This window comes from Chrysemys picta, chromosome 1 (genome assembly GCF_011386835.1).
Source record: "Chrysemys picta bellii isolate R12L10 chromosome 1, ASM1138683v2, whole genome shotgun sequence".
Lineage (NCBI taxonomy): Eukaryota > Metazoa > Chordata > Testudines > Emydidae > Chrysemys > Chrysemys picta.
The window spans coordinates 107656098-107668246 of NC_088791.1; the positions used below are offsets into that span (position 1 = coordinate 107656098).

The 12149-nt window shown below is 44.7% G+C and overlaps 1 protein-coding gene and 1 long non-coding RNA gene across 3 annotated transcripts in view; one reads left to right on the plus strand and one right to left on the minus strand.

Moving 5' to 3' along the window:
- The window catches only part of LOC135975379 (uncharacterized), a 76863-nt gene that overhangs the window by 28594 nt on the left and 36120 nt on the right, over positions 1–12149 (plus strand). The gene's annotated exons all lie outside the window — the stretch shown is intronic.
- The window catches only part of LOC101945756 (uncharacterized), a 63512-nt gene continuing 57209 nt past the window's right edge, over positions 5847–12149 (minus strand). For both annotated transcript variants that reach the window (XM_042850106.2, XM_065566112.1), the window contains exons 21-22: positions 9067–9202; positions 5847–8255 (exon numbers count right to left, since the gene is read on the minus strand). In XM_042850106.2, coding sequence (XP_042706040.2) covers positions 8200–8255; positions 9067–9202 — 192 coding nt within the window. In that variant the 3' untranslated portion in view covers positions 5847–8199. The remainder of the gene's footprint in view (positions 8256–9066; positions 9203–12149) is intronic.

Genomic DNA, 12149 nt, shown 5'->3' on the forward strand with positions numbered 1-12149 from the left:
AGCATGGGCTTGTTGAACCTGCAGGTCTGCCAAAGTCTGCAGCAGCTCAATTTGCTGTTTAAGAAGCACAAGAATCTCCTGCTGCACATCCCTCTCCTTTTCCTGCGCCTTTCTGCTCTCCACTGTAAAAGCATCAAAGCTGCAACTCAGCATCAGATCAATTGTTGGCCTCCCTTGCCTTCTGATATGCCTTGACTTTCATGCAGCACTGCGGCTGGTCCCTCTTGTAGCCCTTCTCCAGCATCCGCCAAGCAATCTGCTCGTAGATGTCCATGTTTCTACAGCTGAATCGGACCTGTGCCTGCACAGCCTCTTCTTCCCACAGTCCTGTGGGAGCCAATACCTAATGGCAGACGTGCATCTGCAGTGTGTAGCCGGCATGATCAGCTGGGCAGTTAATGGTAACAATGGAGAGCTGCTAGGTGCGCTCACCAAGCCAGGCCACCAGGAAAAGACATTTCAAAAATTCATGGGGCTTTAAAAGGCAGGGGGCAGCTTCCTGTGTACCTGGCCCCTGGGTAGCAGAGTTCACAATGGTAACCACAGCAGCAGCTCCTGGAGGTCAATAACAATCGATCTAAGTAACACAGTGTCTACACTATCACTACATGAATCCTGACTCTACACCGCTCGGGGAGGTGGTGTTATTAAGTCAGCATAGCAGAGCGCTTACATCAGCAGGAGTGAAATTTAAATGTAGACACATAAACAGCTAGGTCGACGTAACCTGCCTTGTGTTGACATAGCCATGTAGTGCAGACTAGGCCTAAAGTTTGAAAACTTCTGACACGTCACCCTTCACCAAAATGCAGCCAGCTCTGGCATGGAGCATGGCCCTAATGTAACAGTGTATTGCAACACTAAACTATAGCCTGGGACAAAGAGTAAAGAGCCTCAGCTTGTTAGAATACTGACATAGCAAAATACTATATTCAGTTGCAAATTTAGGTAACTAAAACTATCACTGGATGTGTAATTTGGCCAGGAAATTGGGACTGGTTACCACCTGTCTTTTATAAAGTATTGCACGTGATCTTAAATATTGAGGGCCTCCATTTTCCACCTAATCCCAGATCTGGCATCTTTGGCCACACACTGTTCCACTATTGTATTGGCTCAGTACTAACTTACAGAGGAGACTGCCCATTATGGAATCCTTTTAATTTTCACAGCGGTCACCCATCCGAAGAAGTGGGCTGTAGTCCACGAAAGCTTATGCTCTAATAAATTTGTTAGTCTCTAAGGTGCCACAAGTACTCCTGTTCTTCTTTCATCCAAATAATGACCACATCACATACCTTTTGAAATCAGCCAAGAACACAGCCTAAGGATGCATGGCTGCAGGCCACACTGCTGTAAACAATCAAACGGCTGATACACACATACAAGAAGGCTAAGTCAGGGATCAGTATAACTATTTGCCTCCAGAAACAGATCCATCCTTGAGGGAGTCTTAGACCTTTTCCCAGAAGGAAGCTCCTATTATCAGCTTTTAGGACAATGTCTTATTTATAAGCTATCTAAACAGGCAGATAAATGGACGTTAGTAAGTTTACTGATAGTTGGCAGCACAGCACCTCAAGCCCAAGGGCCTTTTACCGAGAACTGTGTTTAGTGTACTGCATGCATGTAAGTTTGATAACAGCAGCAGAGACGCATATCTAGCAAGCAGAACCACAGTAAATAACATGAGAGGGGGTGCTGCTAGACAGATTCTTAGTTCAAGGTTCCTTGCCCTGAAAACTGTTTGGAATAATACAGTCTGTCATGTCCTTGCTCTCTACACAACATTAAGAGTATGGGGAAAATCACATGGGCACAGTTGGACGTCCAAAAAAAAAAAAGTGTTTATTAACTATGTACAATTATACAAGACCTAGCTCCCTGTGTACACTGCTCAAAGGCGGTGGTTATAAGAGGACAGTGGAGGCTAAGCCTCCCCAAACAGCCAGCCCACTGCCTTTGGAGCATGCCGCTAGTGAAAAGATGGGTGCCCCAGCCATGGCCCCGCTCGTGCTCTGCCCTGAGGCCCTGCTCCCACTCATCCTCTTCCCCTGAGTCTCTGCCTCTTCCCATCCCTGCTCCGCCCGCATGGGAGCCTCACGGGGGTGAATACACACATGAGGGACAAGCGGCTGGCTGGCGGCCAATGGGCAGGTGGCGGGGGTCCAGGGAGGGGGCAAGAGATGTGAGTGGTGGGCCTCGGGGAGGGGGACGAGTGGGTCCAGGGATGCAGCATGGGTGGGGCTTCAAGCAGAGGAGGTTGAGTGGAGGCAGACCGCGGGGCGGGGCCCCGGTGTGGGGGCGCACAGCCTCCCCAAATGGAGGAGTCACGCACCACCACCCATGACGCTGCTGTTTTCGCAGGATCCTGATGGGTTCAGCAATAGACAACAGGGAGGCTCACTAGAGAGCACCCAGACTATTTAAAGGGCTAGTCCCCAATTCCCATACACTATCTGGAATTAGATTTGTAAAACTAACTGTATTTTACTGCAAGTAAATAGTACTCGTGGAGCTGTGTCCACAACAGATCAGAGAGCCTGACCACACCCAGTACACACTCTGAGTTGGCTTGCTAATGCTTCCTTGTTAAAAAACTCTTAGCTCAAGAGAAACAATTCTACTTCTTATGGGTTTCTTATCTTCTCATGCTCCTTGGTTACTGTTATTTATTTACTTAACCACACACTCACTCAGTACCAAAAAGAAGAGTTATGCAATATCACACTGAATCATAGTATAGCCTCAAAAACGGGACAAAAAAGTTTCTCAATTTTAAGTATTTGTATAGCACAATGCAACATAATGACTTTGATTAGCTTCATAGATATTCTCTCTCTAAGGGTACGTCTTCACTACCCGCCGGATTGGCGGGTAGTGATCGATCTTTCGGGGATCGATTTATCGCGTCTAGTGTAGACGCGATAAAATCGATCCCCGATTGCTCTGCCGTCGACTCCGGAACTCCACCACAGCGAGAGACGGAAGCGGAGTCAACGGGGGAGCGGCAGCGGTCGACTCGTCGCCGTCCTCACAGCCAGGTAAATCAACCTAAAATACGCAACTTCAGCTACGCTATTTGCGTAGCTGAAGTTGCGTATCTTAGGTTGACCCACCCCCCCATAGTGTAGACCTAGCCTAATGCAGAACAATTCAAATTCTGATAAGTGAGAACAGCAACAGTTCTGCATGCTGCTATGCCTTAGAGCAAATTAGCAAAGCGCTGGTTTCTGATGGGTTCCTCATCAGTTTGTATTACTAATCTGTAAATAGTAATGGTGGCTACAGTAGACATGCGACACATGCTGCAGAGTTAAACAACATATCTCAACTAAGATCCATTCCTGGCTCTACATAGTCAGGTTTTTGTGTATCTGCTTTAAGGAAGAAATAGTATATGCTGTAATGCTGTAGATTTAAATTAATCTTGAAGGCATTATGCTGAAACTGAACAATGTCTTTCTTATATATTTTATTCCTTACAGGGTCAGAGAAATGAGACCTTGCTATTGAAGATATCTGTCTCAGTTAACTGAGAATAAATGTAACAACCTCAGCGAATGAATGTTAGCATTATCACTTAGTGGATAAAGCTGTTATACTGCCACCCAGTGGTTAACACATATATGAATTAATTTATTTTTGCCATCTGTGATAGGAAAGCCCTTTGTCCACCATTTTATCTGAGCGTCCTGTGGCACCTTTAAGACTAACAGAAGTATAGGGAGCATAAGCTTTCATGGGAAAGAACCTCACTTCTTCAGATGCAAGAAGTGAGGTTCTTACCCACGAAAGCTTATGCTCCCAATACTTCTGTTAGTCTTAAAGGTGCCACAGGACTCTCTGTTGCTTTTTACAGATTCAGACTAACACGGCTACCCCTCTGATACTTGGACATTTTATCTGAGTAACTGTTGTATATGTAGTTTTCATAGGCAGGGTACCTAACTATCATCATGGCAAGCAAATTAGATCAGAGTATTTTCCCCAGGGAATACTTATTTATGGGATGTACTATGCCATATCACTGTGAGTCAATATTATCCTGCTGGTCTGAAAAGCCTGAAGTTGTGCTGCCAAAAGATATTGACACTCAAATGTGGCGAGCTGTCTGGCTCAAAGGAAAAATGAGCCAATTCTGAAATACTCCCTCTCAGTAACACTTCAGCTTCTGACTTGGTTACCCCCATCCTTTATTGGTCATCCAAAACCATAAATGTTCCAGTAAAATTTATGAGAAGCCTAACACCCACTTAGAATACAATCCTAGCATATATATTAAGCATATTTTTAACATGTGAAAAAGCTTCTCAGAATAAGTTTATTTTTCTCAGGGTATTTCTCCTGTGAGCCCCAATAAAAATCTTTAAATCTTTAACTCAGTGCTAAATTGGATCCTGGACCTGACAAGACATAAATACATGTAATTTTATTCACATGAGTAGGCTCCTTAAATAAATACTATAATGTAATATAATATAATATAATGTGTCACGCATATCAAACTTCCCCTATTGGTGTCCAGTCCATAGATCAATTATTGGGCCAGTCAAATTTACATACACTAAAGTAGCAGCCAAAAACTGACTAATTGCATGTACATTTGGACTGGACTACCAACTCCACTTTCAACCTAGCTAATTTGATCTACAGTGATCGGAATGTATATAAAGAATTCCTTGCAGTGACTAGCAACTTACTGTCTGGCACAAGGCAATGTAGAATTTTAAATTTCAACTTGTGCTTAATGTAAATACACCTCTACCTCAATATAACGCTGTCCTCGGGAGCCAAAAAATCTTACCGTGTTATAGGTGAAACTGCGCTATATCGAACTTGCTTTGATCCACCTGAGTGTGCAGCCCCGCCCCCCTGGAGCACTGCTTTACCGTATTATACCCAAATTCATGTTATATCAGGTCGCGTTTTATCGGGGTAGAGGTGTACATCTCTGTGGAGTTACTATCTGCCTTCTTAAAAGAGAGAGAGAGTTAAAAACATGACAGAATGTTAACATACAGTCTCTGTTATGCCAGTTATAGCCTTTGCAAGAAGAGTGTAAATTAGATAAGAATCCATTATTTAGCTATCTATCAATATACTCTATCACGCAGAAACTTCACTTAGTTACCCTGGCATTATTTTGTTGGTGAGACCAACATAAGAGTACCATATCCCAGAAAACTAACACGTCACCATCACTAAGCAGTGGATTACAGGATTATTTTAATATGATCCTTCTGGGAAATTCCTGTAATAGTTCAGGAGGCCAGGGAGTGACTCTGAATTTAGTTGGAATTGAGGCAATTCTGTTTTACCTGTAAATTTATCTTTTTCTCAATTCTTTACAATATAAACTTTAACCATAAAATATACATATCACCATTAATTGGGCATGTAAATGAAACAGAGTTGGAGGCTCATGTATGAGTTTTTGTGAGGCTAAAGGCACGAAGCAAGATCGATTGCTCCTCTTCTTGAGTGAGTGACAATACCGTCAAGGGTCCCAAGTGGCCCAGCTCAGACATCTGGGACATGGTGTTCATTGCTAAAACTATATAAACGCGTAGGAAACTGCAGGCAAAATAATATTCTCAGAGTAAGACTCAATCAGTTGCTCAGCTGGAGAGCGTCCAATCATATGACTCACCAATACATATAAAGTTTTTAATTAAAAACAATACAACTTTATTAGTCTCAGCTCTGTTAACTAATCAGTGGGTAATAATGTCATGTCTGGAGTCTATCTTCCAAAACTTCATGATACCCACACTACCCTTCAAATGTATCCCTGGCTCTGTTCCTATTTCTGAAGGAAAGATAGAGACAATGCCACGCTCAGCTTTGTTTTGATTCATTTATTTAAATGGCTTACAGTACAAGGTAATTTGACAATTATAGCATTAAAAAAAATGGAAAAAAACATGCAAAAGCTGTTACCAAAGCCTGATATCTAATGCCAGAAGAGGCTATTATGCTAGTAAGGGCAGGTCTACACTAGAAGCACTACATCTGCATAGATGCACTGAGTGTAGGGTGACCAGACAGCAAATGTGAAAAATCGGGACGGGGATAATAGGAGCCTATATAAGAAAAAGACCCAAAAATCGGGACTGTCCCTATAAAATCAGGACATCTGGTCACCCTACTGTAGTGTGTCTGGTGAAGACGCTGTATGCCAATGGGAGAGCACTCTCCTGTCAGCATAATTACTGCACCTCCGCGACCTATGTCAGTGTGAACAGCGCTTAGGTTGCTGTAGCTTGCGTTGCTCAGGGGGGTCTTTTTCACACCCCTGAACAATGTAAGTTACATCGATTTAAGTGGTAGTGTAGACCTGCCTACACCGTGTGTGTGTGTGTGTGTGTGTGTGTGTGTGTGTGTGTGTATATATATATATATACACACACACACACACACACATATATACACACAGATACACACACATACTCTCTCTCTGAAGCGGGGCAATTACTTCAAAATTCTAGTAGTGTATAATTGTTTATATATATGCTACCTGAAGAGGGAGTTTCTTTAAGAATCTAGGATACTTTGGTTTCTTTGAAGCTATTGCCAACACAAGTTTCCAGTTATTTTCACCAGGAAGGATGGTCTTGTGGTTCAGACTCTGATGTGGGCTCAATTCTTGACAGTCTTACAGGTTTCTGGTGAAAGTCACTTAGTCTCTATGTGGCTCAGTTAAAATGGGCGTAATGAAACTCTCTCACAAACTGTGTTGGTCTGATTTTTAAATGAAGCATGTTTGCAAGTGGTCGCAGGTTCAGGGCCTCAGGCTGTGAACATTTTGGGACAGGGATTGTCTTATAGTATGTGTTTGCACAGCACTTGGCACAATGGGGCCCCACAATTGCAGCTGGGGCCACTAGATACTATTATAATAATACAAATAATTTTCCTGCATATGTCCAAATATTTCCACATTGTATGTCACTGATTATTTGGGGACTCTTGGTACAACTTATGAATTCTGTTTGATGTTATGAAATTATGAAATTGTTGTATCAGGAAACGCCTCTATGAGGATGTGGATTCCACCAGACCAGGGAGTTGTGAACCTTAATGACTGTTCTCTGACCAAAGGGTCTGCTAAGGAGATTGCCCAAGTAGGGAAATCAGTTCAACCAAGTTTCTCTGCAGGAAGGGTAATCAGAAAATACCCAGCAGGAGAACAAAGACACCAGATGTTGGTAGTGGCCATAAAAATTTGAGGGAAGACTCACAGATCAAGACACAGGAAGCTTTGGGCAGAAGAGAAGAGAAGTGCATGCTTTCTTAGTAGGGGGTCCAGGGCTAGCCAAGTTCAGAGAAACCTAACTAACTTAGAAGTACTCAATGATTCTAAAAAGAAACAATCAGCTGCAGAAGAAGGATCCTGGACAGCCCAGAGGAAGCCCAAGTCCAAAGAACTCTCCAGAGTGGTTAGGAAATGGAGGTGTGTTTATTATGTTGTCTGTGTATCTCTTGTGTTGCTAAGTAAAGTGTAATTGTGTTTTAGGCCTGGTCTACACTGGGGGTGGGGGGGGGGAACTGATCTAAGATACACAACTTCAGCTACGACAATAACGTAGCTGAAGTCGACGTATCTTAGATCGACTTCCCTCCCGCCCTCACGGCGCGGGATCGATGGCCGCGGCTCCCCCGTCGACTCCGCTTCTGCCTCTCACCCTGATGGAGTTCCGGAGTCGACATGGAACGCGTTCGGGGATCGATTTATCGCGTCTAGACGAGACGCAATAAATCGATCCACAATAGATCGATCGCTACCCACCGATCCGGCGGGTAGTGTGGACGTACCCTTAGAATGCTGTGCAAAGTTTCTCTGTATGTCTGTTGGCTTTCACTGTCACAGGGGTAAGGTCTGGACTCTGTTCAGGAGACTTAAAGAGCACACAGGGCCCATCTCACTGGATCCCAAATACAACAGCCTGGGAAATGCCCAACCAGATTATGGAGCCGTTTCTGTGGAACTGTCATATATTATGTTTTCAGTTATTTTTGCTAAGATGCCTAGAAACTTATGGAAAGAGATACCTATACAATTAAAATGCATTATTATTTTAAGTTTATAACATCATATAGTGCCTGGCATCTCAAGATTAATAACCTGATACTGAACTATCTGAGATTTTTTGGGGGGTTGCCATGTCCCTAAAACTCTTCTGATTGTTCTGATGTTTATACTGGTTCATCTTCTGCAGCATTCACAGATGGCCCCTCTGCATTATGTGACTCTGAAATTATTGCAAAAATATAAGACATATTAAAAATAATTAATTGGTAAGATGATTCCTGGCTGATACTTTGCTAGTCATTGAATTAAACAGATATGGGTCAACTGAGGATATCACTCACTAATCTGCACCCCAGTGTCATTTTAGTGCCTTACAACTGTTATTCTAAAATCATCACAGGTACTCTTTCCACTTCCATATTAATGTGCTTCAGTTTGTTAATGTAGTTCTACACAGTGCACTTCTCAATTCCACAAGGCCCTGTTTTTACAGACTGTCCTGCACAACCTACACAATCATGTCACTGTGGCACTGGTTTCCTGCTTATTAAATGCAATGGCCCAACTATTGTGGGTCAATTAGTCACTTTCAGACCTCCTCATGGTTGGTCATGCTTCAAGGAACTGCCTTTCTGTTCTGTGTTCGTACAATGTCTAGTACAATGGGGTTTTGGTCCATAACTGGGACTTCTAGACAGTAGAGTAATACAAATAAATAAATAAATAAAAATAATAATAAATGCTACTCTGGCTCTAGCTACTTCCAAAATCATGAGTTAAAATGACACAAGGTTACATCACTGACTCATCTGAATCTGTGTAATGAATTCCTTCAGTCGGTGAGACTAAGTATTTAAGAAGCCAAGAGTTAGCAGGGGTTCTTCTTAAGACATTTCCTATGTGATAGAAGGGGAATATGTGTCAAACTACAATTCAGATTTTCCTGCTTGTCAATTGAGAAAGTACAGGATTCCCAATTTGAACCCCTCAGATAAAACAGAAATATTAGTTCATTGGTCTATGCTAGGTACCTTTTGGCTTGTCCAAGGATTCAGTTTCTAGCTCTGATTCAGTCTCAGTCAATAAAGGATTTGTTTTTTCACTGTCTTCTTTCACTATGCCATCTCTGTGGGATGCAGATGCTTCTGATGAATTTAAAATGGCCTGCTAAAATAGCAATTGAATATATATAAATAAATATAAATATAAAAATAAAATATAAATAAAATAAAATACAAATAAATATAAAGTTTTGTGATTGGTTATATACAGTGCAGAGTATAATAAATACAGACTATCTGAACAGAAATACCTTGTTCATAGGCAACGATGGGAACAGTAATTACAAAATTTTCTGTTAAATAGGGCTCGGAGAACATATGGTCTGCATATATTAGACAAAATGCAGTTGAAGAACTAGAAGTTAATTAAATATTAAACATTTCAAGCTGTTATATGGTACTTGAGTCTAAAAAAAAAATCTTGCAACTATCCCTTGGCTTTAAACCACTGCTTGAACATTGGGCAGTAGTTCTCAACCAGTGGTCCGGGGCCCCTTGGGGGGCCGCGAGCAGGTTTTAGGTGGGCTGCCAAGCAGGGCCAACATTAGACTCACGGGGGCCCAGGGCAGAAAGCCAAAGCCCTGCCATACAGGGCTGAAGCCCAGGGCTCTGCCACCCGAGGCTGAAGCCAAAGCCTGAGCAACTTAGCTTTGCGGGTCCCTATGTGGTGTAAGGGCTCGGGGCAATTGGCCTACTTGCTACCACTGGTGAAAGTGTGTTTGGATGCCCATGTAGCTGCTCTGCATTTGTCAAGGATGGGCACATTGTGCAGGAATGCTGTAGAAGTTGCTGCTGCCCTTGTTGAGTGTGTTCTGATGCCTGTTGGGGCTTCAGTGTTGCATAAGGAGTAGCACAAGTGGATGCAGTTTGATATAGCTGCGCCTTTTGACATTTCTGTTGTTGATACGAACAGTCTGAGGGACTTACAAAAGGTCTTTGTGCTGTCTAGGTAAAAGGCCAGGCCGTGGCAGACATCTAATGTGTGTAATCAGTGATGAGCTCCCAAAATCCTAATAACCGGTTCCTTGCCGGGTCCTTGGTGGCACTTCGGCGGCGGGGCCCTTCACTCGGTCCAGGTTTTCAGCAGCATTTTGGGGGCGGGCACCCGGAGCGAGTGAAGACCCCACCCCCCACCCCCCGGCCGCCGAAATGCCGCTGAAGACCCGGTAGGGAACTGCGCGGACAGTACAAGCCCCACATGCCTGTCTCCCCTCCGACCCATTTGACCCCAACCCAATTCCTGCCCCCGACTGCCCCCCTCAGAACCCGCAACCCATCAACTCCCCCCCCGTTCCTTGTCCTCTGACCACCCCCTCCCAAGACCCCCCACCCTAACTGCCCCCCAGGACCCCACACCCTACCCAACTCGCCCCGCTCCCTGTCCCCTGACTGCCCCAACCCCATCCACCACCACCCCGACAGACCCCCAGAACTCCCACGCCTACCTAACCCCCCCGTTCCCCGTCCCCTGACCGCCCCCCCAGAACCTCCGCCCCCTCCAACCACTCCCTGCCCCTTATCCAACCCCTCCTCCCAGCCCTGGCCCCCTTATCATGCTGCTCAAAGCGGCAGGAGCTGCAGAGCTGCCCAGAGCGCTGGCGCCAGCGGCATGGCGCGCTGGGGCTCTGCAAGGGGGGGGGGAAGCGGGGGAGGGGTCAGGGGAGCCTCCCCAGCTGGGAGCTCAGGCGGGCCAGACGGGACAGTCCCGCGGGCTGGATGTGGCCTGCGGACCAGAGTTTGCCCACCCACCGGCCCCTTTACAACCGGTTCTACACCGGCTTCTAAATTTAACAACCGGTTCTTGCGAACCGGTGCGAACTGGCTCCAGCTCACCACTGTGTGTAATGCCGCCTCTTGTGGGTTGTTGTGTGGTTTAGGGTGGAAAGCGGGTAGGTGAATTGGCTGGTTAAGGTGGAATGAGAACGATATTTTGGGCATGAATTTTGGGTGAGTCCTCAGAGTCGCTTTGTCCTTGTGGAATATTGTGTATGGGGGGTGAGCCATGAGCGCCCCAATCTCACTCACATTTTTGTGCCGATGTGATGGCTATTAAGAATGCTACTTTCATTGATAAATGGAGCATAAAGCAAGATGCTAAGGGTTTAAATGGTTTTCTGGGTAAGCATTTGAGCACTACGTTTAACTCCCATACCAAAGTGGGTTCACGGCTGCCCGGGTATATGTTTTGTAGGCCCGTTATGAATCCCTTTGTAATCGGGTGGGCGAATACTGAGGTCCCTTCTATCTGTTGGTGGAAGGCGGCTATTGCCGCGAGGTGGACCTTGATCAAGTTTGTAGCCAGTTCTGATTTCTTTAACGATAGTAGGTACTCCAGGATCAATGGGAGTGGGGTCTGGTTTGCTGATATTTGTTTTGGCACCAAATGGAAAATCTCTTCAATTTTTGGAGGTAAGTATGTCATGTGTTTTGTTTTCTGCTGTTAATCAGTACCTGTTGTACTCGATCCGAACAGGTTAATTCGTCCCCTCGGAGCCATGAAGGAGACATGCTCTGAGGTGAAGTTTCCCTGGATCGGGATGGAGGACTTGTCTGTTGTCCTGTGAGAGGAGATCATGTCATCAAGGGATATGGAATGGAGTGCATATTGCCATGCGATTCAGATAAGGGAACAAAGTCTGTCTGGGCCATGTTGGCACTATGAGGATTATCTTGGCCCTGTCGATTCAAATTTGGGTATGACTCTGGAGATTAGAGGAATTGGAGGGAAAGCATATAAGAGATGGGCATTCCATTTTATCAGGAACATGTCTCCCAGTGATTGCGCTCCCTGTCCTGCTCGTGAGCAGAATCCTGGGCATTTCTTGTTTGCTTGTGTGGCAATTAGGTCTATGGACGGATTTCCCCACCTCCAAAGATGAGTTGTGTTATTTCATCATTCAGTTCCCATTCGTGTTCTTGTGAGAACTGTCTGCTTAGTGTGTCCGCCATGATATTCATGCGGCCTGGTAGATATGAAGCTGTTATAGTGATGTTGTGATTTATGCACCAGTTCCATAACTTTGGAGCTTCCACACATAACGAATGGGATCGCG